The sequence below is a fragment of the Littorina saxatilis genome, linkage group LG14, assembly GCF_037325665.1.
Source record: "Littorina saxatilis isolate snail1 linkage group LG14, US_GU_Lsax_2.0, whole genome shotgun sequence".
Classification (NCBI taxonomy): Eukaryota; Metazoa; Mollusca; class Gastropoda; order Littorinimorpha; family Littorinidae; genus Littorina; species Littorina saxatilis.
This window is the reverse complement of record NC_090258.1, coordinates 15097719-15125189: the sequence shown is the minus strand read 5'-3', so window position 1 is coordinate 15125189 and position 27471 is coordinate 15097719. Positions and strand designations below refer to the sequence as shown.

Here is a 27471-nt window from a genome sequence, read left to right as displayed (position 1 = left end):
AACAATTTGGATTATTCAGTGTAAGTTTGATTTTATATTGTTTTAAATTGTTTTATATTGCTTTTAAAAAAACCCACTATTTTCATGCAAGTTTCTTACTTATGGCTCAACTGATTTTTCAGTGTTGCATAACTTTATTTGATTTGAGATCATTTTGTTTTGTTTTGTAATTTAAAACAAATTCATTTCACTTAAGTTTATTTTTTTATTTTAGTTGAGTTTGTTATTGTTTAGTTTTTTTCCATCTTATTTTCTCTCATTTTATGTATTTCATTTGTTCTGACGCTTGAATATTTCTTTTTGTTTGTTATTTTCACATTGTATTTCAGTTTTATTTGAGATCCGCACCAACGACGGTCAATAATTTGATCTCCCAGAAAAATCTACTGTAATGTTCACAGAAGTTGTGAGCAGTTTCTGGAAAAGCACGGCATCAACTTACACAATAAACACATCAACACACTCAATAATTCATACTTGCAAGAGAGAAAAAAAAATGTTAATGGAAAAACGACATTTTCAAAGTTGTTTTCAAATTAAATTCAGTACAAAACCGAAATTGTTTAGTTTAAAGCCATCATTAAGTTCTATGTGTGTGTCGGTATCACATACCTTCTTCGATCTTAAACAGGATGGTTGGTGGTTAATGTTTCTTGTCTCTTGGACCCGGGGGTCATCCGAGACTTATCCAGCAACAAACTTATTCCTATTTTGTGCCAGACCAACTTAAAAAGCATCCCAATGTTGATTTCAAAATGACCATGTTGTACAGATGACTGCCTTATTAAGGACATCTTTCAGAGCTGATGTCAAAATGTCAATGTCGTGCAGATGGCTGCTCTAATAGGAACATCTTTCAGAGCTGATGTCAAAATGTCAATGTTGTTCAGATTACTGCCTTATTAAGGACATCTTTCAGAGCTGATGTCAAAATGTCAATGTCGTGCAGATGGCTGCTCTAATAGGAACATCTTTCAGAGCTGATGTCAAAATGTCAATGTCGTGCAGATGGCTGCTCTAATAGGAACATCTTTCAGAGCTGAAGTCAAAATGTCAATGTCGTGCAGATGGCTGCTCTAATAGGAACATCTTTCAGAGCTGATGTCAAAATGTCAATGTCGTGCAGATGGCTGCTCTAATAGGAACATCTTTCAGAGCTGATGTCAAAATGTCAATGTCAATGTCGTGCAGATGGCTGCTCTAATAGGAACATCTTTCAGAGCTGATGTCAAAATGTCCATGTTGTTCAGATTACTGCCTTATTAAGGACATCTTTCAGAGCTGATGTCAAAATGTCAATGTCGTGTAGATGGCTGCTCTAATAGGAACATCTTTCAGAGCTGATGTCAAAATGTCCATGTTGTTCAGATTACTGCCTTATTAAGGACATCTTTTAGAGCTGATGTCAAAATGTCAATGTCGTGCAGATGGCTGCTCTAATAGGAACATCTTTCAGAGCTGATGTCAAAATGTCCATGTTGTACAGATTACTGCCTAATTAAGGACATCCTTCAGAGCTGATTTCAAAATGTCCTTGTTGTAAAGGTGGCTGCTCTATTCGGGACATCCGTCAGAGCTGATTTCAAAATGTCCATGTTGTAAAGATGGCTGCTCTATTCGGGACATCCGTCAGAGCTGATTTCAAAATGTCCTTGTTGTAAAGGTGGCTGCTCTATTCGGGACATCCGTCAGAGCTGATTTCAAAATGTCCATGTTGTAAAGATGGCTGCTCTATTCGGGACATCCGTCAGAGCTGATTTCAAAATGTCCATGTTGTAAAGATGGCTGCTCTATTCGGGACATCCGTCAGAGCTGATTTCAAAATGTCCATGTTGTACAGATGGCTGCTCTATTCGGGACATCCGTCAGAGCTGATTTCAAAATGTCCATGTTGTAAAGATGGCTGCTCTATTCGGGACATCCGTCAGAGCTGATTTCAAAATGTCCATGTTGTACAGATGGCTGCTCTATTCGGGACATCCGTCAGAGCTGATTTCAAAATGTACATGTTGTAAAGATGGCTGCTCTATTCGGGACATCCGTCAGAGCTGATTTCAAAATGTACATGTTGTAAAGATGGCTGCTCTATTCGGGACATCCGTCAGAGCTGATTTCAAAATGTCCATGTTGTACAGATGGCTGCTCTATTCGGGACATCCGTCAGAGCTGATTTCAAAATGTCCATGTTGTAAAGATGGCTGCTCTATTCGGGACATCCGTCAGAGCTGATTTCAAAATGTCCATGTTGTACAGATGGCTGCTCTATTCGGGACATCCGTCAGAGCTGATTTCAAAATGTACATGTTGTAAAGATGGCTGCTCTATTCGGGACATCCGTCAGAGCTGATTTCAAAATGTGCATGTTGTAAAGATGGCTGCTCTATTCGGGACATCCGTCAGAGCTGATTTCAAAATGTACATGTTGTAAAGATGGCTGCTCTATTCGGGACATCCGTCAGAGCTGATTTCAAAATGTACATGTTGTAAAGATGGCTGCTCTATTCGGGACATCCGTCAGAGCTGATTTCAAAATGTGCATGTTGTAAAGATGGCTGCTCTATTCGGGACATCCGTCAGAGCTGATTTCAAAATGTCCATGTTGTAAAGATGGCTGCTCTATTCGGGACATCCGTCAGAGCTGATTTCAAAATGTACATGTTGTAAAGATGGCTGCTCTATTCGGGACATCCGTCAGAGCTGATTTCAAAATGTCCATGTTGTAAAGATGGCTGCTCTATTCGGGACATCCGTCAGAGCTGATTTCAAAATGTGCATGTTGTACAGATGGCTGCTCTATTCGGGACATCCGTCAGAGCTGATTTCAAAATGTACATGTTGTAAAGATGGCTGCTCTATTTAGGATATCCTTTGGAGCTGATGTCAAATTGTCCATGTTGTAAAGATGGCTGCTCTATTCGGGACATCCGTCAGAGCTGATTTCAAAATGTGCATGTTGTACAGATGGCTGCTCTATTTAGGATATCCTTTGGAGCTGATGTCAAATTGTCCATGTTGTAAAGATGGCTGCTCTATTCGGGACATCCGTCAGAGCTGATTTCAAAATGTCCATGTTGTAAAGATGGCTGCTATATTAAGGATATCCCTCAGAACTGATGTCAAAATGTCAATGTTGTACAGATGGTTGCTCTATTTGTGCTGGCGCTTCTCGTGGCCGCGGCCGCTGGTCGTGATCTGCGAATGGACGGCAGGTGGCAGTCCTACATGTCTACACACGGCAAGGTCTACAGTATGGGCGAGGAGGTGCTCAGGTAAGATACGGGTGAGGGATGTGGACGTGTGTTGGAAGTATGAAGGGCTGGAGGTGGGGGTGGGGGTGGGGGTGGGGGTGGGGGTGGGGGTGGGGCGGGGGATGTCCTAGGGAGAGGGTCGTGATCTGAGGATGGACAGCAAGCTACAAGCCGACACACGGCAAGGTCTGGGCGAGGAAGTGCTCAGGTTACGTGTGGGATTAAAAGTATGACGACCGGGGGTAGGGGGGGGGGGGGGGGGGGAGGCGGAATTGTCGTGTTCCAAACAACATTATCAACAACAACAAAAGTAGAAACAGCATGCAAGCAAACAACTGAACAACCAACGTTCATCCCAACAGCACGGATATGAAATGATATCACCCTCGTCTCTGTCACGTGACCAACAGGCGCGCCATCTGGGAGGACAACGTGCAGTACATCGAGACTCACAACCGTGCCGCAGACCAGGGGGAGCACTCCTACTGGCTGGGAGAGAACCAGTTTGCTGACATGGTATGGCCTTTTCCTTTCATATCACCCACAGAAACACACATGCCGGAGATGGTTACATTTTTGGACGATTTTCGGAAATTTCACAAAGACAGAAACCGTCCCGTCAGCAACATTCTGTACAATGAGGGGGGCGATGCTTTACCACGTGCACCGGGAATGGGCTTTTTGGACGTAACGTGCATGGGAATGTGGAAATTCTCGTAGCGTGCACCGTGCACAGAGGTCCGGCGTGCACCGTGCATGGAGCTTTTTCGTAACGTGCACCGTGGATCACCGTGCATGGCACTTTTAGACCCCCCCCCCCATGGTGACCCTCTACAATAGACGAATTCCGAAAATAACTCCGTCGGGTTGGTAATGGGTTGTGGAAGAGTGACCTTTTCTTGCAAAACTTGTGGAAGGGCCAATCACTAGCAAGGGGTGTGTGTGAAACACGTGACGGGAGCACTCCAATGTTTGGCAGAGTTTTTGCAAGAAAATATCCCTCTCCCACAACACATTAAAAACCCGACAGACTTATTTTCGGAATTCGTTTATTGTACCCAATTTTGCCGACGGGACGGTTTCCGTTTTTTGAAATAACCCATTATGGATACGTCATTGTGTACATTTTGTGGTAGAGTTGACGACATGCTTGTATAAATATGTTCTGGGAGTGTGGAATAGTGCAGAGCTTTTGAATTGCCGATCTGAGCTATCCACACTACGCAGAACCCTTGCTTTATTTGTGCAATTTACTGTCGTAAATTTTACCTACCTGCCAAGGTAACAACATTAACATTTACCCACAAATTTGGGTCACTATCGTCTCACATCTTCAACATCGATACAACTTTTTTTTTAACGTTGCCTACTGTATCTGAGCTTAAATGACAATCAGCATTGCATAATTTTGTTGAATTTTTAAGTTGAACAAGAGCAAAAACAGAGGGACCCCAAAATGAAGCAAGCATCTTAGAAAGTATCATACATACACGGTCATCATCTATATATATATATACGACTTGTGTCTGTCTGTCTGTGTGTGTGTGTGTGTGTGTGTCAGTGTGTGTGTGTGTGTGTGTGTGTGTGTCCGCGATGCACGGCCAAAGTTCTCGGTGGATCTTTTTCAAATTTGGAGACCGTATTCAGCTACACCCCGGACACAACCTCATCGATGAGATATTTCAACACGTGCTCTCAGCGCGCAGCGCTGAACCGATTTTGGTTTTTCTCTGGATCCATTCCCAGTAACTCTTCCTTATCTTCTCCAGTGTTTTCAGCCGCGTTTATCTCCCTTCCTCCGTGCGATGCGGGTCCCCGGCGCAGCCGTGTATTCGGCTCGACTTCTTCCCGGCGCAGCCGTACCCGGCGAAGCGGGTATTCATCTAGTATAGAAATATGTTTGTCGACGGGCGCAATGGTCTAATGGATAAAAACGGTCATACACGTCAAATCCGTTGGAGTTTCAGCCCGTGAACGAAAAAGAAGAACAAGAACAAGAACAAGATATACAAATATGAATACTTTGTTTTTATCAGACCACAGAAGAGTTCAAGAACACGATGAACGGGTACGTGATGAACCCCCACCATCAAGTCAAAGATTTGCACGTGCCCACTATCTCCATTGCCAACGACACTGTGGACTGGAGGACCAAGGGCTACGTTACCCCCATCAAGGACCAGGTATGACGTCATTGCCTTGACGTCACGTTTGGAAGTGATATGAAACATATTCATTGACTTACGTTATTGGCCCCAATTGAAGCAAAGGAGAAGCAGTATGAATCAGATTTAAGACGTAGTAACAGACGTACGCTTACCAAGTCGCAAAAGCACGAAGAAACAAGAACCAAATGTAAGCCTACCAAGTCTCAAATAGAGGAAGAGGTGAGAGCTCAAAACACAGCTAAGCTAGTTGCTATTATGTCCCGTTTGAAGTGACACTAAATGCATTTATCAACTGACTTAATTGGTCCCAAGAAGAAGTAACTTGAGCAAGTGACGTCACTGTGCTGATGCCAGAGTTGATGTCCAAGTAACATTGTATACTTGCTCGCTTGTTTTGTAACTTGAAACTTAAAACGTCGATCAGCACTTACTTCAGCTGTGAGGAAAGCTAAACTACTTCACAAGATCCAATTTCATCTGTTTTTACATTTAGTCAAGGTTTGACTAAATGTTTTAACATAGAGGGGGGAATCGAGACGAGGGTCGTGGTGTATGTGTGTCTGTCTGTCTGTGTGTGTGTAGAGCGATTCAGACTAAACTACTGGACCGATCTTTATGAAATTTGACATGAGAGTTCCTGGGTATGATATCCTCAGACGGTTTTTTTCCATTTTTTTGATAAATGTCTTTGATGACGTCATATCCGGCTTTTCGTGAAAGTTGAGGCGGCACTGTCACGCTCTCATTTTTCAACCAAATTGGTTGAAATTTTGGTCAAGTAATCTCCGACGAAGCCCGGACTTCGGTATTGCATTTCAGCTTGGTGGCTTAAAAATTAATTAATGACTTATTAAAAATCTGAAAATTGTAAAAAAATAAAAAATTTTATAAAACGATCCAAATTTACGTTCATCTTATTCTCCATCATTTTCTCATTCCAAAAACATATAAATATGTTATATTTGGATTAAAAACAAGCTCTGAAAATGTAAAATATAAAAATTATGATCAAAATTAAATTTTCGAAATCAATTTAAAAACACTTTTATCTTATTCGTTGTCGGTTCCTGATTCCAAAAACATATAGATATGATATGTTTGGATTGAAAACACGCTCAGAAAGTTAAAACGAAGAGAGGTACAGAAAAGCGTGCTATCCTTCTCAGCGCAACTACTACCCCGCTCTTCTTGTCAATTTCACTGCCTTTGCCATGAGCGGTGGACTGACGATGCTACGAGTATACGGTCTTGCTGCGTTGCATTGCGTTCAGTTTCATTCTGTGAGTTCGACAGCTACTTGACTAAATGTTGTATTTTCGCCTTACGCGACTTGTTTCCTTTCAGTCCTAAACGAAAACGTACAGTTATAACATGAAAAAACCCTTATGCATCAAAACCAGCAATGCAATGCCCGATGACGTCAGAACTAATGACGTGTTTCCTGACGTCACAATGTCACAGCAAGAATGCGGGTCATGCTGGGCTTTCTCCTCCACTGGGTCTCTGGAGGGCCAGCACTTCAAGAGCGCCGGAAAGCTGGTCTCCCTCTCCGAGCAAAACCTCGTCGACTGCTCCAAGAAAGAAGGTGAGCTTATACACGCCAAAGATCAAATCACATTGAATGAACTTTATTATCTCACCCAGTTATTATTATTATTATCATTATTATCATTATTAACAACCAACAGCCTGGCTGTTTCTTACGAGAAGTAACAGGTTGGCTAAATTAATTTCACACATGTACACATGTTCTCACACCAACTCACATATATAGCAGATTGCTGACAAAGGCTACTCATACTATGATCTGGGTAACGGCCGAAAAAAGAAAAGCATCGACAAAGTTGACTCACATACGGTGAATTAAATATGGTTATCACTGAAGATAAAGTAAAACAATAAAGCAAAAAATAGATTATTTTCTTGTTAACTTATCTAGAGCTGAAGTGGACTGGGTGGCCGAGATAGATAGATATAGATAGATAGATATAGATATCTCTCTGAGATAGATAGAGAGAGACTGGGTGGTCGAGTGGTAACGCACTTGCGCTCGGAAGCGAGAGGTTGCGAGTTCGACCCTGAGTCAGGGCTAATTTTCTCCCCCTTTCCTAACCTAGGTGGTGGGTTCAAGTGCTAGTCTTTCGGATGAGACGAAAAACCGAGGTCCCTTCGTGTACACTACATTGGGGTGTGCACGTTAAAGATCCCACGATTGACAAAAGGGTCTTTCCTGACAAAATTGTATAGGCATAGATAAAAATGTCCACCAAAATACCCGTGTGACTTGGAATAATAGGCCGTGAAAAGTAGGATATGCGCCGAAATGGCTGCGATCTGCTGGCCGATGTGAATGCGTGATGTATTATGTAAAACAAATTCTATCTCACACGGCATAAATAAATCCCTGCGCCTTGAATATGTGCGCGATATAAATTGCATAAAAAAAAAATTGTTTTTAAAAAATAAATTCCTGCGCTTAGAATTGTACATAAGCCTCATATTGATTGATTGATTGAAGCTGATTGCCTTGAGCAATGAACACTGCTAATGTTTGCAGCAAGAATAAAACAGTTCTTAGAAAAAAATTATTATCTCACATGGACCAACTACAGTGGTGGTGCATGTAACAAGACAAACGAAACACTTCAACATTAGCATCTATATATATATATACGACTTGTGTCTGTGTCTCTGTGTGTCTGTTCGGGATGCACGGCCAAAGTTCTCGATGGATCTGCTTCAAATTTGGTGGGCATATTCAGCTAGACCCCGGACACAACCTGGTCGATGAGAATTTTCAACACGTGCTCTCAGCGCGCAGCGCTGAACCGATTTTGGTTTTTCTGTTCATTTCACCATTCCCAGTAACTCTTCCTTATCTTCTCCAGTGTTTTGCGTTTATCTCCCTTCCTTCGTGTGGCGTCAATCCATATTCCCGTTACTACGTTACTATTTTTAGAAGGTCATTGCACGTTACTATTTTTAGAAGGTCTCCAGTGTTTTGCGCGTTTATCTCCTTTCCTTCGTGCGCCGGCGAAGCCGTCGTACACCCGGCAAAGCCGGGTCCCAGGCGCAGCCTGGTATTCGGCTCTACTTCTTCCCGGCGAAGCGGGTAATCATCTACTTATCTATTATATATGTACTAAGTTATAACATTGTTCTCAACTAATATAAACACCTCTCTGCATACAACACTCTCGCTGTTAAGATGATGTAAGACAAATATGTAACAGAGTCATACACAAACATTCTATTCAATTCCGCTTAAAAATCACAAACTTCAATATCGGAAATATGCCGTTAAGATTCATAAACACCAGTGCAGTCATTCAATTCCTCATTAAAAAAAAAAGAAGAAGACCGTATTGTAGTAGTAGTAGGAAAGAGGTATGCCTCAGCCCTTGTTTATTTGCGCAGCTGCGCAGCCGCGCAGCCGTATTTTGATAGAAGGTTATAGGTTAAGGTGCCTGTGTTTAAGTAGTGATAAGGAGATATTGCGCATAAACGGTTTATTGCGTTTTATATTTTGTCATGTGATTTCATGTGCCTGTACCTGTTGTTCGGTACTAATGACCACTCCAGCTGGGGTAAGCACCAATAAAAAGCAGTCATTGCCCCCATAGGGTCAATGACTGCTTTTTTTTATTTTATTTTTTTTATTTTTTTTTATTTTTTTATTTTTTTTTATTGGGGATGCTTATCGCGGCTGGAGTACTGAGCCGCCTCCTTTCTATTGACAGTAATTGACCCTCCCTCTGTGTTTTCACGGGCTTGGGACCGTTTTGACAGGGTATGTCAAAGCCACATTGGGGTTTTTTGGGGTTAAACAAGACGAGTATTATTTACAGAAGCCAAACATGGTTTAACAAATTTATTTACAAAAAAAACGACAAAGTTGTTTGGCATTGGAATGTTAACCATATCACAGGCGGCGGTATTACAGTCAAAAAGAAAGAGCCCCATTAGACGGGTATCACAGTCAAAAAAGAAAGAGACCCGTTAGACGGGTGTAGGCAGGGTTGAAACCCCATCAGAAGCGATCACACGCTTGATGTAGAAAAACGAGAGTGACTTTCTGGTTTGGGAATAGGTGAACATAGACTTTCCGTCTGTCTTGAAACCAGTGTTTGTACCGCCACCACTTTCTTGCGTTAGAAGCACCTGTTGGTAAGACTCTTTTGTCAGTTTGTTTTGGTTTTTGTTCAAACCTTTTGAACTAAATTTACTTCCACTGTCCCCCTCACAAAAGTAGGTTTTAGAACACAGACCAATAAACGCATTTCCTTGGTATTCGGTTTTAAAGAGACCGGGTGTTCGTTTGTCATAGTGGACACGCGCTGTACAGGCCTGACAGAGAGTCGGGTTCCATGGGGCGTTAGCTAAACGGGTGTTTTGGAAGGCTGCCTCGTGTTGGTCACAGGCTTGTGCAGGGAACCATTGGTTATACACTTGGTAAAACTGCTCTCGTAGTTCAGGACGAACTACCTCTTCTAACGTTGAAGCGCTAAGCGCCATGTATAGAGAATCTGTATCCATTTCCAAAAGCTGGTAGTCGGCTCTGGACACAAACTTATCTAGAAAATCAAAATGAAACTCCAACATGCGTAGTTTAGCGTACTGGTAAACAAAGTAACCAATCTGAGAGGGAAGTGACCAGTTGATTTTTTTTTTAGCCATCTCTACTTCAGTGACAGAATCTGTTACTTCTGTTAGTTTTTGAAAACGACCATTGTTGATCAGTTTTGAGGCCTCATCAGACAAAACGTAATGAATATCACGATGGTTGGCCACGTTAGTTAAGGTTTTCCCGTAGGCTGAGTTACCGAGCAGTTTGAAAGTTTCAGCTAAGATAGCTTTTGATGGGTCTTGGTCCCCTGCTCGTCTTGCGTTTGAAACGCTGTCACCAAACTGACGGAAACAGGTTTTGGGTTGATACTCCACGATCAGCGTGATGTTTTTAACAACCAACCCGTGCTGCACGTACCAAAACAAGAGGGGTGTGGCTAGCAGAATTTGTTCACCGTGATAACTCCCAACAAGTGTGCGGCGTGGTTGCGATAAGAGCTTGTGTTTTTCAGCGTAGTCTTTCATAAAATCCCCGATCTGTTCTCGGCTGACAGACTCATTTTTGAAAATAGGCTGCATTTCACTGAAATGTTCTTTTAGATGATCAGGTACATAAATATCACACTGTACCAACCCGAACAAAGTTTTGTTTTGCACCGCGTCTAAGACAGTTTGATCTGTGATGGTAGAAGGATGCCGGAAGGGTTTAAGTGTCGGAAAACGACCTTGTAGAAAAGTCTGAATGGAGGTGTTTTGTTTTTTGTCTGCGTGCCATTCACACTCCCATTTTTCGACGACAGTCACACCCACTTCCTCACGTAGGTATTTGGTGATGTTGGTTGTATGTTCTCTGAGTTCAACTAGTGTTTTTCCGGTGACAGGGTTAGACGTTTTACCGGCGGTCACAGAACAGTCATGCCCGTGGAACAAACATCCGTGAAACTGATAGCAAATTTGATTTGCGGCATCCCATCCATCAACCCTAATCTTTTTTCGACCAAGGGCCTTCTCTTTCGCGTTAAACTTATGTTGGAGATGGATCTGTTTTGATGCCATGACCCACTCCAACCATTCCCGAGCTAGCTGACCGTAGGGATCTGTTTTTTCCGCTTTAAAAGCGTTTTCTTTTCTACGAATGACAGGGTGCTCTGTGGGCATGTCTTGCATGAGTGCAGCTAAATACAGCGCATTTGCATCAAATCCCTGAACAGACTGTACCGGCTTGTCTTGTTTACCACGAATGTATGTTTTGTCTTTTTCGTGGTATCTGTGAAAGACAATAGACGGACCCCCGACAATGTTCTTTCGCAAAAGTGCGTGAACGTCTTTTTGTTTTTCGTTAAAAAGTGAAAAGTAGGTATCTGAAGACAACGTGTCAAACAGATACTTCAGTGTCACACCGGGGACAGAAATACCGTCTTTCAGCAAATCAACTCGCAGACTAGCGTACATACTAATCTGATGCTGCAAAGCAACCAGAAACGGCCCTGTATCTAGGTTGTTGTACCACACCAAAAAATCCTTCAAAGTCGTCATTTTGTTTTCAGTCCACACACGCTGACAAAAAGCGTACTCTGTAGCAGAAATATTTGAGTTTTTGAGCTTACTAAAAAAAGCTGCATGGGGTGGGAGTTCTCTTTCGTCTAGTGTACTTAGACTAGTGACGTATTCATAGCAGAAAAAACCCTTTTCCTCTTCGACACCGAACGCCTTGAGGTACTTGGAATAACTAAAACCTGGCGCAAGAAAATTGTTGATATCGAGAAACCGAAGTTTGTCTGTACAAAGACACATATACTGGTTGTTTCGTTTAACAACAAACTTGAAAGGGGGTCTTTTAGGGGCCTTCTTTTTTCCCTCTGTTTTGACTTCTTTGTCTTCTTCTTCTTCTTCTTTCTCTTCCTCTTCTTCTTCTTCACACACGGTATCAAAACCATCTGGTTCAAAAACAGGGTCTGTTTGACTTTCGTCTTTTGGAAGATCGTTATGGGCTGTTTTGTCTTTGACAAACTTTTCAATGAGAAAAGGTTTGATCACATTCAGATCGTAGCGAGAAGAATTGAAACCTACGACAGGCAGTTCTTGTAAATACTCATATAATTTCTGTCTGAGTCTTTCTACGGGGATGTTGAGGCTATCTGTCTCTTGTTGTTGTGTCTCTTCGATCTCAGTCAACTGGTCAAACACATCTTTAAATTCTTCACAAAGAAGGGCGCAGGAGGCTTCAGAGATACGTTCTAGGTAGTTAACCATGCTATCCACTAGTTCTTGAGAGTCACCTTTACTCACAAAACAGGTTGGTTCTGTGAAATGGGGAACATTACTGCATACAGAAACAGAAAGAGGAATATGTTTTGCTGTATACTGTGTACAGTTAGACTCAGCCGATTTTGTCTGTGGCAAGTTATCTGTGTCAAAAAACACCTCAAAATCAAACGTCGCTCTGTAGGGAAAAACAAAATCTGTGGCTACCTGAACACCGTGGTTTTGTAGCTGTTGAAAAATGTTTTGAGGTGGTGAGTAAACCCCGCCTTTCAAGGTTTCTTTTGAGCCCTCACCCTGACAAGTCTGTTCATGTCGATTCATTTTAAACAAAGACGACCAGAGTTTCCCGCATTTGGAACAAGCCAACGCATGACCGAGTTTATCAATGTCTAAAATGTACATGAAATGGTCTTTGTAACGCAAGAGACGCATAACGCCAGAATGTTTGTAAGCGCTACGACGCAGAGGAACGAGACAGACAGGTGTTTGGTTCTCGTCAAACTCAAACACATCTATGTTCACCTTAAATTCAGATTCAATCGACTCAAGTTGAAACAAAGTGACCCCCGGAAAGTGGACAGGGGGAGAATGTCCGGCCCACTGTTTGAACAAGGTTTTTGTGGGTTTTTGCAAAGAATGACGCGAGGCTCCTTTGTGCAAAGCAAGACAGCGAAAGAGACACAGACCATCAGTATAAGGAAAATGCTGATTCTCATCTTTTTGGAGTTTGTGCAAGAACGGTGTGTTTGTGATGTAGTCAGGTAGACTACCACAGGCACATCCGATAGGAAAGTCAGTCAAAGGCGTGACATAGAAACTGGAAGACATGATGGTATGAACAGCATACCGAGAGTTTGGGCGTTCGAGTCTAACTTGTTCTAGAATGTCATGGTCACTGATTTCACCGAGAAAAGAAAGAAAGTCCTGCTTTGAGTTGATCAGGCGCGGTCGTTGTAAGACAGAGTGGTTATTGACTGAGGCGTGAAAGAAAGACAAGTCACCCGACTCTTTGTTTTTGAGAAGAAAAGAGTGAGAAAAATTGATTTTGAAGCGCTTGTTTTGTTCATGGAACAGATCAAGAAGCGACTCGTCCCAATCAGGGAAATCAGAACAAGGGTTCCAGAGAATGGTATAGGTTGACTGAAGTTTACCAGGCCGCTTATGAGTTTTAACAGAATTCCAATGCTTTTCGTACATTTGTCTTTCTTCAAAAGGTAACTTTTTGATTTTTTCTTTTTCTAGACTTCGTTTGTTTAATCCCTTTTTGGGGGGAGGGGCATCCTGTGAAGGCGAACTTTTTCTTTTCTGTCCGCCTGTCGGCACTGGTGGTGGAGGTGTCCGACTCGCGGTATCTTGACAGTTTTTGTTTGAGTTTTCATGACGAGCAAGGCCGTGTTTTCTGCTAAACGACTTGCCGCACATAGCACAGAGAAAAGGTCTGGCTTTGTTATGGGCTTCGTTAACATGAGCGTTAAGGTTTTTGGTCTGTGTAAAAACCTGTCCACAGTGCGGGCATTGGTTACGCTGCAATAAAAAAAAAACTATGTCTGAGCTACAAAAAAAAAAACAATATAAAAAAAACATCTTACATAAAAACATTTATTTTTCTAAAAAGCTATGTCTGAGAAAAAAAGTAACACTCTACCTTTATTTTTTTTATCTTTACAAAAACAAAATCAACTTACCAAAACTGTTGAGGCTGGTTGTGGTGTTGAGTCAGCGTCACTGCTGCTGCTGCTGTTGGTCGCCATAGTTTTTTGTTCACCACCACCCACTTGTAAAGTCGAAGAGACACGCAAGAGTTAGCCCCAGAAGAAGCTTATTTATACCCCTCTTTGCCCGCATCACCGCCGTATTCTAACTACGCGTTTCTATTTTTAGGTGCTGACCAATCAACAAGTTCTAACATGTTTAGGTCTTGCGTCTCTGTGGTGCAATAACTCAGGCGTAAGCACCCAATGACCCCCTCTGGAGGTTTACCGGAGACGGGGCTCCGCGAAGCGCAGGGATACCGTTTAATTGCCTTACTCTGACACCCCCCTGACAGGACACCAAACTACATAGCTATTAAAGAGAGAGGGCTCCGCGAAGCGCAGAGAAAGTGTGTGTGTGTGAATGAGTGTGTGGTGTGTGTGTGTGTGTGTGTGTGACAGTGTATGTGTGTGTGTGTGTGTGTGAGTGTGTGTGTGTGTGTGTGTGTGTGTGTGACAGTGTATGTGTGTGTGTGTGTGTGTGAGTGTGTGTGTGTGTGTGTGTGTGTGTGTGTGTGACAGTGTGTGTGTGACAGTGTGTGTGTGTGTGTGTGTGTGTGTGTGAGTGTGTGTGTGTGTGTGTGTGTGTGTGTGTATTGGATGGTAAAAAAAAGACTAACATGACTAGTTAGTTTTGAATATAAAATTTAAAGTAGATGGGTTTTGTTTTTGTTTTTTTTGTTTTTTTTGTTTTGTGTGTGTGTTTGTTTTGAGCTAATAAATAAAGATAAGGATAGGATCTTAGTTTAGTATGTGAAAATGGATCCAAGGTGGAAACATCCTTTTACCTGTGTGATTGCCGGTCCCACAGGGAGTGGGAAGACTCATTTTGTCAAACAATATTTGAATCACTTACAAGCTATGATGACACCCCCTCCAGAGGAATTGATTTGGTGTTATGGGGCGTGGCAGTCTGGTTACAATGAGATGAGACATGTGACGTTTGTGGAGGGTTTACCCGACGTGGAACAGTGGACAGGGGTCAAAAGGCGACTGGTCATCATTGATGATTTGATGAGTGAGACAAACGACAAGGTCACACAACTATTCACCAAAGAAAGTCATCATCGGAATCTGAGTGTAATGTATATTGTACAGAACCTGTTCGGAAAAAACAAAGAGCAGAGGACGATCAGTTTGAACAGTCACTACCTGGTGGTGTTTAAAAACCCACGGGATGCTTCACAGATCAACCATCTGGCCAAGCAGATGTACCCTGGGAAGTTAAAGTATGTCCAAGAGGCATTTAAAAATGCAATTCGTTTCACAGAAGTATAAAACAGCACCTGTTAAAGTTTGCCTCGCTAATAAAGAAACAGTTTGGTAAGTTTTGTACGGACAACCCCAAAAGAAAACACCCAAAGGTAGGCTACAGGTTGGTGATCGTGTGAGACTAAGTAAAACACGATGACTCTTTAAAAAAGGTTATTTACCGGCGTGGTCAGAAGAATTATTTACAGTTAGCAGTGAGTTGAAAACAACTCCAGTGACCGATAAGCTGAAAGACGCTCACGCAGAAGAACTACAAGGTAGGTTTTTTTACAAAGAAAAACTACAAAAAGTAGGAGAGAAAGAAATGTATTGTATTGACAAAGTTTTAATGTGATGACCCACGGACTAAACCCTGCTTACCTAACGGTGATTACACACACCTCTTTGTTTGTCAGAAAATCAAAACTAAATCCAGCTGTAAGTCTTGCTCACACAAAAACCCTAGAGAGCTCCACAGCCAAATACCCTCTAAAAAGAGTAGTTATGAAATCTTACGGGAGCCCGCGTGGAAACCTTAGTGCTGTTTTAGACAACTTGTTTCTCAGGTAGCTACCAAGACGCGTTGTAGTAGGACTGGGAGAAAGCGCTGCGTTTAACGGTAGCTACACCAAAAAGCCATTCAACTTTTAAAACCCACAACTTGAATTTTCTCTGCCTCTATGTTGATGGAAAACAAGTCCCTGCAAATCCACTAACACCAGACTTTGAAAACAGACAGTATGTGGGAAGCTTCTTTAGTTTGACCACAGGAACAGGGGTGGGTGTTGGTGACGTCGGTAACAGAATTGTCTATGAAGACTACCCCGGAGGCTATACGCTGTATGTATTTGACCTGTCACCGTCAATGTTGAGTGGAGACCAGATTGAGCTGATGCGCTGTGGGAGTTTGCGTCTGGAACTAAAGTTTAGTGCACCCCTGACAGAGCCTGCTCACGTTATTGTGTATGCAGAAATGGACTCGTTGCTAGAAATTGATCGGAGTAGGCAGGTTATCACTGATTTTACATCATGAATGGTCTAGAGATCTCTCGCCTACTGTTAAGACACCCCTTGGCAAGACGGCCGTTTATGGGTGTTTACACCAGAGACCAACTTCCTTCTGAGATAAATTTACTTCACCCCTCGTCTTACGGCATAAACACAGACCCAGCACATAAGGTTGGGTCTCATTGGGTTGGTGTGTATTATGCTGGTCAGGGGAATATTGAATATTTTGATAGTTTTGGTTTTAAACCGAATCACAAAGACATTGAAGGTGTTTTTTTATTTGTTTTTTTTTATGCGTCATTGGTTTGTGTTCTAAAACCAACGAACAGGTATTACAGGGGATGTTAAGTTCTACTTGTGGTTTGTTTGCAATGTATTTCATCATCAAAAAGAGTCAAGGTACAAGACTCCGTGACATCATTTCTATTTTTAACCCCCAAAACCCCGGTGTAAATGACCGTAAGCTCATAGCACTTTTTTCAAAGATGCGTTAACGCAACAAGTCTAAAGCTGTTGTTGTAAAAAATAGTAACTGATGTCATAGTGTAAGGAGGTTATGTATAAAGATGGTGTTGTCTAATTTTTTATTTTTTTTACTAAATCCCCTGAGCGAGTCACAAAGTTAGCAGTGTGTTGAAAACAACTCCAGTGACCGATAAGCTGAAAGACGCTAACGCAAAATAACTACAAGGTAGTTGTTTTTTTTTTACAAAGAAGAACTACAAAACGTAGGAGAGAAAGAAATGTATCGTATTGACAAAGTTTTAATGTGATGAGCCACGGATTAACCCTGCTTACCTAGCGGTGGTTACACACGCCTCTTTGTTTGTCAGAAAAGCAAAACTAAATCCAGCTGTAAGTCTTGTTCACGCAAAAGCCCTGGAGAGGTCCACAGCCAAATACCCTCTAAAAAGAGTAGTTATGAAATCTTACGGGACCCCGCGTGGAAACCATAGTGCTGTTTTAGACAATTTGTTTCTCAGGCAGCCACCAACACGCGTTGTAGTAGGACTAGTAGAGAGCGCTGCGTTTAACGGTAGCTACACAAAAAAAAAACCATTCAACTTTTAAAACCCACAACTTGAATTTTCTCTGCCTCTATGTTGATGGAAAACAAGCCCCTGCAAAACCACTAACACCAGACTTTTGAAAACAGACAGTATGTGGGAAGTTTCTTTAGTTTGACCGCAGGAACAGGAGTGGGTGTTGGTGACGCCGGTAACAGAATTGTCTATGAATACTACTGTGGGAGTTTGCGTCTGGGACTAAAAGTTTAGTGCACCCCTGGTAGAGCCTGTTCACTTTATTGTGTATGCAGAAATGGCCTCGTTGCTAGAAAATGATCGGAGTAGGCAGGTTATCACTGATTTTACATCATGAATGGACTAGAGATCTCTCGCCTACTGTTAAGACACCCCGTGGCAAGACGGTCGTTTATGGGTGTTTACACCAGAGACCAACTTCCTTCTGAGATAAATTTACTTCACCCCTCGTCTTACGGCATAAACACAGACCCAGCACATAAGGTTGGGTCTCATTGGGTTGGTGTGTATTATGATGGTCAGGGGAATATTGAATATTTTGATAGTTTTGGTTTTAAACCGAAGCACAAAGACATTGAAGGTGTTTGTTTTTTATGTGTCATTGGTTTGTGTTCTAAAACCAACGAACAGGTATTACAGGGGATGTTAAGTTCTAGTTGTGGTTTGTTTGCAATGTATTTCATCATCAAAAAGAGTCAAGGTACAAGGCTCCGTGACATAATTTCTTTTTTTTAACCCCCCAAAACCCTGTTGTAAATGACCGTAAGTTCATAACACTTTTTTAGAGATGCGTTAACGCAACAAGTCTAAAGCTGTTGTTGTAAAAAATAGTAACTGATGTCATAGTGTAAGGAGGTTATATATAAAGATGGTGTTGGCTAATTTTTTTTACTAAATTCCCTGATCGAGCCACAAGACAACACCGCCTACTCTACACTACAGTCTACAAAGACAGTCTCCTAGAGGTAAAAGATGTTTAACACTTTTGTTGTTGTTGTTGCTGAGAACGACAAAAGAGATGTTTGACGAGAAAGAGCCTCTGTTTAGCTCACCGCTACCCGAACCTGATATGTTTCCTTGGTTTTCACCAAGGAAACAGAAAGAACAGACGCGTGCGACCAAGTCAAAGAGGGGTGGTCTTGGCCAGTAAAGAATTTACTCGCCTGATCAAAGTCCGAGAAAGACTGTTGACGCGACTTAAAACACAAACAGAAGTTGTAGCTATAGAAGTTTAAAAAAAACCACCAGACGTGTCAGAAGAGTCCAGAACAAAAAGAAGAAACACCAGCAGACGAACTACCTCACACACCTGTCAAATACTCGGAAAGCAGCAATCTGTTTGAAAACTGCTACCAGGAACCGGCTGGTGTGTCTACCTTCAACGACCTCGGTTACTATAACCCAACATTGTTAAATACGAAAGTCGCCCCACGCCAAGTTATGGGAGCGCCCCTTAAAAAGAGAAAATGTGTCGCTTTTTTACACACACTAATCGTGTAAGATATGTAGAAGAATTACAACACCTGGTACACGCGTATAACCATTCGTTTCACAGAAGTATAAAACATCACCTGTTAAAGTTTGCCTCGCTAACGAAGAAACAACGAAGAAGTTTGGTAAGTTTTGTACGGACAACCCCCAAAGAAAACACCCAAAGGTAGGCTACAGGTTGGTGATCGTGTGAGACTAAGTAAAACACGGTGACTCTTTAAAAAAAAGTTATTTACCTACGAGGACAGAAGAATTATTTACAGTTAGCAGTGTGTTGAAAACAACGCCAGTAACCCATAAGCTGAAAGACGCTCACGCAGAAGAACTACAAGGTAGTTTTTTTTACAAAGAAAAACTACAAAAAATAGGAGAGAAAGAAATGTATCGTGTTGACAAAGTTTTAATGTGATGACCCACGGATTAACCCTGCTTACCTAACGGTGGTTACACACGCCTCTTTTGTTTGTCAGAAAAGCAAAACTAAATCCAGCTGTAAGTCTTGTTCACGCAAAAGCCCTGGAGAGCAATCAAGTTATGGGAGCGCCCCTTAAAAAGAGAAAATGTTTCGCTTTTTTACACACACTAATCGTGTAAGATATGTAGAAGAATTACAACACCTGGTACACGCGTATAACCATTCGTTTCACAGAAGTATAAAACAGCACCTGTTAAAGTTTGCCTCGCTAATAAAGAAACAGTTTGGTAAGTTTTGTACGGACAACCCCAAAAGAAAACACCCAAAGGTAGGCTACAGGTTGGTGATCGTGTGAGACTAAGTAAAACACGACGACTCTTTAAAAAAGGTTATTTACCTGCGTGGTCAGAAGAATTATTTACAGTTAGCAGTGAGTTGAAAACAACTCCAGTGACCGATAAGCTGAAAGACGCTCACGCAGAAGAACTACAAGGTAGTTTTTTTTTTTACAAAGAAGAACTACAAAAAGTAGGAGAGAAAGAAATGTATTGTATTGACAAAGTTTTAATGTGATGACCCACGGACTAAACCCCGCTTACCTAACGGTGATTACACACACCTCTTTGTTTGTCAGAAAATCAAAACTAAATCCAGCTGTAAGTCTTGCTCACACAAAAACCCTAGAGAGCTCCACAGCCAAATACCCTCTAAAAAGAGTAGTTATGAAATCTTACGGGAGCCCGCGTGGAAACCTTAGTGCTGTTTTAGACAACTTGTTTCTCAGGTAGCTACCAAGACGCGTTGTAGTAGGACTGGGAGAAAGCGCTGCGTTTAACGGTAGCTACACCAAAAAGCCATTCAACTTTTAAAACCCACAACTTGAATTTTCTCTGCCTCTATGTTGATGGAAAACAAGTCCCTGCAAAACCACTAACACCAGACTTTGAAAACAGACAGTATGTGGGAAGCTTCTTTAGTTTGACCACAGGAACAGGGGTGGGTGTTGGTGACGTCGGTAACAGAATTGTCTATGAAGACTACCCCGGAGGCTATACGCTGTATGTATTTGACCTGTCACCGTCAATGTTGAGTGGAGACCAGATTGAGCTGATGCGCTGTGGGAGTTTGCGTCTGGAACTAAAGTTTAGTGCACCCCTGACAGAGCCTGCTCACGTTATTGTGTATGCAGAAATGGACTCGTTGCTAGAAATTGATCGGAGTAGGCAGGTTATCACTGATTTTACATCATGAATGGTCTAGAGATCTCTCGCCTACTGTTAAGACACCCCTTGGCAAGACGGCCGTTTATGGGTGTTTACACCAGAGACCAACTTCCTTCTGAGATAAATTTACTTCACCCCTCGTCTTACGGCATAAACACAGACCCAGCACATAAGGTTGGGTCTCATTGGGTTGGTGTGTATTATGCTGGTCAGGGGAATATTGAATATTTTGATAGTTTTGGTTTTAAACCGAATCACAAAGACATTGAAGGTGTTTTTTTATTTGTTTTTTTTATGCGTCATTGGTTTGTGTTCTAAAACCAACGAACAGGTATTACAGGGGATGTTAAGTTCTACTTGTGGTTTGTTTGCAATGTATTTCATCATCAAAAAGAGTCAAGGTACAAGACTCCGTGACATCATTTCTATTTTTAACCCCCAAAACCCCGGTGTAAATGACCGTAAGCTCATAGCACTTTTTTCAAAGATGCGTTAACGCAACAAGTCTAAAGCTGTTGTTGTAAAAAACAGTAACTGATGTCATAGTGTAAGGAGGTTATGTATAAAGATGGTGTTGTCTAATTTTATTTTTTTTACTAAATCCCCTGAGCGAGCCACAAGACAACACCACCTACTCTACACTACAGTCTACAAAGACAGTCTCCTAGAAGTAAAAGTTGTTTAACACTTTTGTTGTTGTTGTTGTTGAGAACGACAAAAGAGATGTTTGACGAGGAAGAGCCTCTGTTTAGCTCACCGCTACCCGAACCTGATATGTTTCCTTTGGGACGAACCATTTTCGCGAGTGTCAGAACGTGGTGAAAACTTGTGAAAATCCACATCAGACATTACACCACCCAAGGAAACAGAAAAAAACAGACACGTGCGACCAAGTCAAAGAGGGGTGGTCTTGGCCAGTAAAGAATTTACTCGCCTGATCAAAAGTCCGAGAAAGGCTGTTGAAGCGACTTAAAACACAAACAGAAGTTGTAGCTAGAGAAGTTAAAAAACACCACCAGACGTGTCAGAAGAGCCCAGAACAAAAAGAAGAAACACCAGCAGACGAACTACCTCACACACCTGTCAAATACTCGGAGAGCAGCAATCTGTTTGAAAACTGCTACCAGGAACCGGCTGGTATGTCTACCTTCAACGACCTCGGTAACTATAACCCAACATTGTAAAATACAAAAGTCACCCCACATCAAGTTATGGGAGTCCTTAAGACAAACAACCAAACTAGGACCTGGCTTTTTAAAAAAACATCTAAAGTAGACAAGTGTAAAACAACAAGACGGTGTTGAATACCAAAAAAATTATCATTGACAATCATGTTTTGGCTTTTTGTTTTAATGTATGTGTATGCAAAATGTTAATTTTTTTGGTTTTTAATACTCAAAAGACTGTTGTCACTTTTTATAATAAAATGATCATATTGAAAAGTTAATAACTATGTGTCTGTATAATTCTTGAAGGCTACCGTGAGCAGTTTTATGTGTTTTGTTACTCTTTACGTCTGACTTTTTAGTACCTTCTTGTTTGGCAGTACTTGTGTAAACGTGCGCATATGTGTGTGTGTGTGTGTGTGTGTGTGGGTGTGTGTGTGTGTGTGTGTGTGTGTGTGTGATCGGAGGTGTGTGTGTGTGTGTGTGTGTGTGTGTGTGTGTGTGTGCGTGTGTTTGCACTTACATTTTATTCCCACCACACATATAACCCTACCTCTTACATAGTCTATCAACAACAAAATAACAAAAACAAAATAACACCTATGTGGCTATGACATACCCTATCAAAACCTTGTGCGTGAACCCCACTGCCGGCAATCAAACACAGAGGGAGGGTCAATTACTGTCAATAGAAAGGAGGCGGCTCAGTAACCCAGCCGCGTTAAGCACCAATAAAAAAAAGCCCGGGGGGCAGTAATCCTGTCATTACCCCAGCTGGAGTGGTCATTAGTACCGAGCAACAGGTACAGGCACATGAAATCACATGACAAAATATAAAACGCAATAAACCGTTTATGCGCAATATCTCCTTATCACTACTTAAACACAGGCACCTTAACCTATAACCTTCTATCAAAATACGGCTGCGCGGCTGCGCAGCTGCGCAAATAAACAAGGGCTGAGGCATACCTTTTCCTTACTACTTGTAGTATGTCTTTAACGAATCAGGGCTCGCCATAGAGCGCGTCCCTGCGTCCTATACGCACTAGAAGCCGAAAACACGTACTAGAAATGTATGGAGGGGGTTCCGGTGTAACACCAAATTTTTACTCCACGAAAAATTTACTCCGGAGTAAATGTTTCGTACAAAATTCTTACTCCGAGTACACTTTTCGTACGAGAAAAGAACTCCCCAAGGCACGACAAAATGACTCCCTCCACGAAATTTTTACTCCCCATCTTTTTTACTTCCAGTAAAAATCTCGTACGCAAAAATGGGATGCGGGCGAAGGGATAATGCCAATAAGTGATATCGCGCAAACGAATGTCGCGCTACCCTCCTTCCACCCCTTCCACCACCAAGACTGAGGGCCCCAAAGGGGGGTATCATCACGATCACGGGAAGGGAAATTTTAGCTTTCACGATCACAGTTACCCTGATTTTTGTTTTCACGATCACGAACACCTTGACGAATAGTGGATCATAGAGTGATACAGCTGTGAAAAATGTACGTTGAAAATAAAATGCTTTGCAATAATGCCCATCACGATCACGAAAACAAATGACGATCACAATCACGAGACTTGATTTTTTTTGTCATCACGGATCACGGGCAAAGTCCCATCACGATCACAGAAATGGAAATTTCGGCAATCACGGTCACAGAAAGGTAAAAAAACGCCAATCACGATCACGATTTTAAACCCTTTGGGGCCCTCAAGACTAACAGGGGACAAGGGAGTAAACATTTCGTACACCTGGCATGGGAAGTTAAATTGGTCGTGTTGGGATGAAGTAATTTATTCGTTATTTATTCGTCAGGGGAGTAACATTTTTGTACGAAATGTTTACTCGGAACTCACTTGTCTTGGGGAGTAATTTTCTCGTGCAATGGGGGAGTGCTTTTTTCGTAAAGGGAGTAACTTTTTCGTACGAAATGTTTACTCCGGGGTAAAAATCTCGTGGGAGTAATTTTCTCGTGTTACACCGGGACGCACTAGACTTTAAAAGAGCGGGTCCTGGATTGTCATGTCCACCTAAACTATTCCAAGGAAGAAGACACTTCACAGTACACAATACGTGGCCACAATGTTTTATAAGTACACTGGGGCTTTTCGGCTTTTGGACCCTTGGGACCCTCTAACATTCTGCAGTGGGGGTCCAAGGACCCTCTAAAAATTGAAAATGGGGGTCCCGGGACGCACTAGGAGGGGCTTCCGTGGGGAGCTCTGCGAATGCTGGTGAAGTGAGTGTTAAATTGAATGTACCTGTGTTGCAGGTAACAAGGGCTGCCAGGGTGGCCTCATGGACAATGCCTTCACTTACATCAAGAAGAACAAAGGAATCGACACCGAGGAGTCTTATTCCTACAGTGGCATTGTAAGTGAACTACACGAAGGATCCGTATTTAAGTTTACAGGTTGAAATCCATACCCTGTACCTCTATCTGTGTCTCGGCCTGCCTGCCTACATGCCTGTCTGCCTTCTTGTCTGTCTGTCTGTCTGTCTGTCTGTCTGTCTGTCTGTCTGTCTTTCTTTCTTTCTGTCTGTCTTTCTGTCTGTCTGTCTTTCTGTCTGTCTGGTATCGTATCTCATTTAAGCCATTGTGTTTCAGAATGGAAGGTGCCGCTTCAAGCAGGCCAGCATTGGTGCGACTGACACTGGTTTCAAGGACATCAGTCGCAGCGAAGACGCTCTGCAGATGGCGGTGTCTGAGGTGGGACCCATCTCCGTTGCCATGGATGCCAGTGAGTCTGTCGTTACTGTTGAAGTGGTTGTGTTGGTTGTTGGTTTTTTACATGGTGACTTTTTTTTGTGTTAAAGTGGGACCGATCGCCGACTTCATGAATGTTAGTATAAACCTGTCTTCGTCGTCGTAGTTTGTGGTGGTGGTGGTGGTGGTTTGGGGGTATTTAATGATGGATGTTTATGAGGTACGACCATTTGCCGTTACGTGAGTGTGTCACGGCTGTCGTAGGCGGGGGATGGGTGTGGGGGTAGGGGGTGAGGTGTGTGTGTGGTTGAGGGGGGGGGGGGTTGGGGGGGGGTTGTGTGACGGCCTGGTAGCTTAGTTGGTAGAGCACTGGAGTAGTGATCCTTGGGTCACGGGTTCGAATCCAGGCCAGGAAGATCACTGGTCAACCTAGCTAACTCATCAGATCTTACCCTACTCTATCCTGGTTAAGTTGGCTAAGTTTGTTAGTGTTATTATGAGTTATTTTCGTTAGATGATTTACGTGTTTCGTTATGTTTTGTTGTGGTTCTTATTCTGTTGGTTTTGTCTGTTTGCTTTTTTTGTTTTGTTTTTTGTTTTAATATTGTTAGGTACATTTTTTTTCTAGCGTAACAAAACAAGCATAAAGGAGGCTGTTCCTGTCGATAAGAGCTCTAGTTGATGAAGATGTGGTTTCTGTTTGTTAGTGTGTTCTGTTTTTCTTTTGTTGTTTAATTAAGTTCACTGTTTGCTGTGCCTGCGTGCACTCTCATTGTGCGTGTGACTTAATTGTGTATTTTTGTTTGCTTAAACGCCCTATGGGCCTAAAGCCGAAAATTAAACCTTAAAAACCGCGAAGCCTATCTTATCTGATCTTGCTGTTCTTTGTCTAGGCCACAAGTCGTTCCAGCTGTACAAGAAGGGCGTGTACTCGGAGCGCATGTGTTCGTCCACCATACTTGACCACGGAGTGCTGGCCGTCGGCTATGGGGCCAGTGATGACGGCGAGGCTTATTGGCTGGTCAAGAATAGGTCAGTTGTGTAAAAAAAAACCCTCTGATCTAAAAAAAAAGCAAAGCAAAAAGGTCTGTTAAAATGTTTTTAAAAAAAACCCAGACACTTTCGCGGGGACATCGTTATTGTGTTGGAGTTAAGGCAAGGCAAGCTCAAGGCAACGCAAAGACAAGGCAACGAAAACATGTATTTACAAAAACCACTGAGGCTACTGACGATGGCGAGGCTTACTAGCTGGTCAAGAACAGGTTAATATACCATTTTGGGAATTAACTCTGTCCCTGCTACATGACCGTTCAGCAGAGTTATGCCGCTTGAAGACGGACACATATTTTGACCAACACGTGCTGGAAGTAAACAAGCAAGGAGATAGGAAAGACATCAGTCCAAACAGGATACGTTGCTCTTGTGGAAAGTGCGATTCTGATAGTCAATACCCTGCGCGCGTACGAAACGTCAGTTTCTTCCTATAGTTCGAATCTGGTTTAATAAAGTATACCATTCGAAAGAGGAGAAACTCAGCTTTCAGAATCAACAAAAATCCCAAATGAACCCAGATAGGCCCCAGGCTCGGTTTTTCAGCTGTAGCTGCGAAAGGACTGTACGAAACGTGACATTACACGCCAGCCACTAGCGAGAGAGTGTGTCTCAAACACGTATACAGAAACCATATGACGTGTGTCTGAGTGAAGCAAGGGTGCTGACTGTTTCACAACCAATACAAACCAGACAGAGTTATCTCCGGAATTCGTCTAATCTGTCACAATTGTTTTTCTCCTGCCATTACAGCACTCATGGCAGAAGCCGAACTGTGTTTAATCTTGTAACCCCCTGTGTTGGGGTGGAAGCATAGGTTAACAGCACTGATGCACAACGCAGTTCAGATCTCTTTCATAATGACTCCAAACCAGCCGACAGATATTAATTTACAAAATAGAAATATCATTAAAACATTTTCTGACTGAAAATATCCTCTTGAAGTGAACACAGATATATAACGGGCGCAGTGACGTCGTGGATACGACATCGGCCTGCTAACCGGAAGGTCGTGAGTTCAAATCCCGGCCGCTGCCGCCTGCTGGGTTAAAGGTGGAGATTTTTGCGATCTCCCATGTCGACTATTGTGCAGACCTCCTAGTACACGCAAGCACAAGACCAAGTGCGCACGGAAAAGATCCTGTAACCCGTTTCAGAGTTCGGTGGGTTATAGAAACACAAAAAATACCCAGCATGCCTCCCCCAAAATCGGCGTATCGCTGCCTGAATGGCGGGGTAGAGACGGTCATACACGTACAATTCCACTCGTGCAAATACATGAGTGAACGTGGGAGTTTCTGCCCATGAACGAAGAAAAAGAAGAAGAAGAAGAAGAAGAAGAAGAAGAAGAAGAAGAAGAAGAAGAAGAAGAAGAAGAACAAAGATATGATTTGTGTAGTAAACTATACGCAAGGTTCACCATCCACATCTTAGAAAATCGACTATTTTGAATAACTGACACTCCATTGTTGTTGTATTTTTGTGTTTTAGTTGGGGAATGCTTTGGGGACAGGAGGGGTACTTCATGATGGCCCGCAACAAGGAGAACATGTGCGGCATTGCCACAACCGCGAGCTACCCCCTCGTCTAACTGCGTCATCTCATCTGAATGACGTCACCAAAAGTCTGACGTCAGAAGGGGCCAGAGTATCGCAGCTTTATTATTAGTAATGTGCTCAGCGTGCGAGTGAAAAGGTAAACGTGATTCAACGATATTATTATGCACTCGGGAAAGAATGTTGAGGACGGACCACATAGCATTTTTTTTAACAACGATGTAATCCTGAACCTCTTAGCCCGGCGTCAGAGATTTGTGGTAACAGTTCGTCGTAACTGAACCTTTGGCTGAGTTTCACGTGGTTTGATTTTTTTTGCCGATGAAGATAACGTCTTAACTTGAGGTTCATTTTTACGTCTGCGTTTGAAATTCGCAACTTGTCAAACCTGAGGAATGATTATGTGAAATAGTGTGATCTGAAGTGTGTTTTGTTTTGTGTCATTTCTTTTGTACTGAGCCTTTGATATTTTGTATATCATTGTGTACGAGTAGTTTGTGAAGGTTTGTTTCAACATGTCCATCGCTGAACTATTTATTTTTATTTTAAGACAAGA

General features: G+C 42.3%; 1 protein-coding gene across 1 annotated transcript; it reads left to right on the top strand.

Annotated features, from left to right (window-relative positions):
- On the top strand, positions 1–27471 carry LOC138947200 (procathepsin L-like). The gene is made up of 9 exons (XM_070318633.1): positions 1–20; positions 3139–3269; positions 3659–3764; positions 5285–5431; positions 6878–7001; positions 23875–23975; positions 24211–24343; positions 25203–25341; positions 26851–27471. Exons 2-9 carry the CDS (start codon positions 3139–3141, stop codon positions 26948–26950), a joined length of 981 nt encoding a protein of 326 aa, XP_070174734.1. The 5' UTR covers positions 1–20; the 3' UTR covers positions 26951–27471.

Excerpts from the sequence above, each read along its gene's own strand:
- LOC138947200 (XM_070318633.1), top strand. The coding sequence starts at position 3,139 with ATGGTTGCTCTATTTGTGCTGGCGCTTCTCGTGGCCGCGGCCGCTGGT. Across the intron at positions 3,270-3,658 it reads ATGGGCGAGGAGGTGCTCAG|GCGCGCCATCTGGGAGGACA; the intron begins GTAAGATACGGG and ends CGTGACCAACAG. Across the intron at positions 25,342-26,850 it reads TATTGGCTGGTCAAGAATAG|TTGGGGAATGCTTTGGGGAC; the intron begins GTCAGTTGTGTA and ends TTTGTGTTTTAG.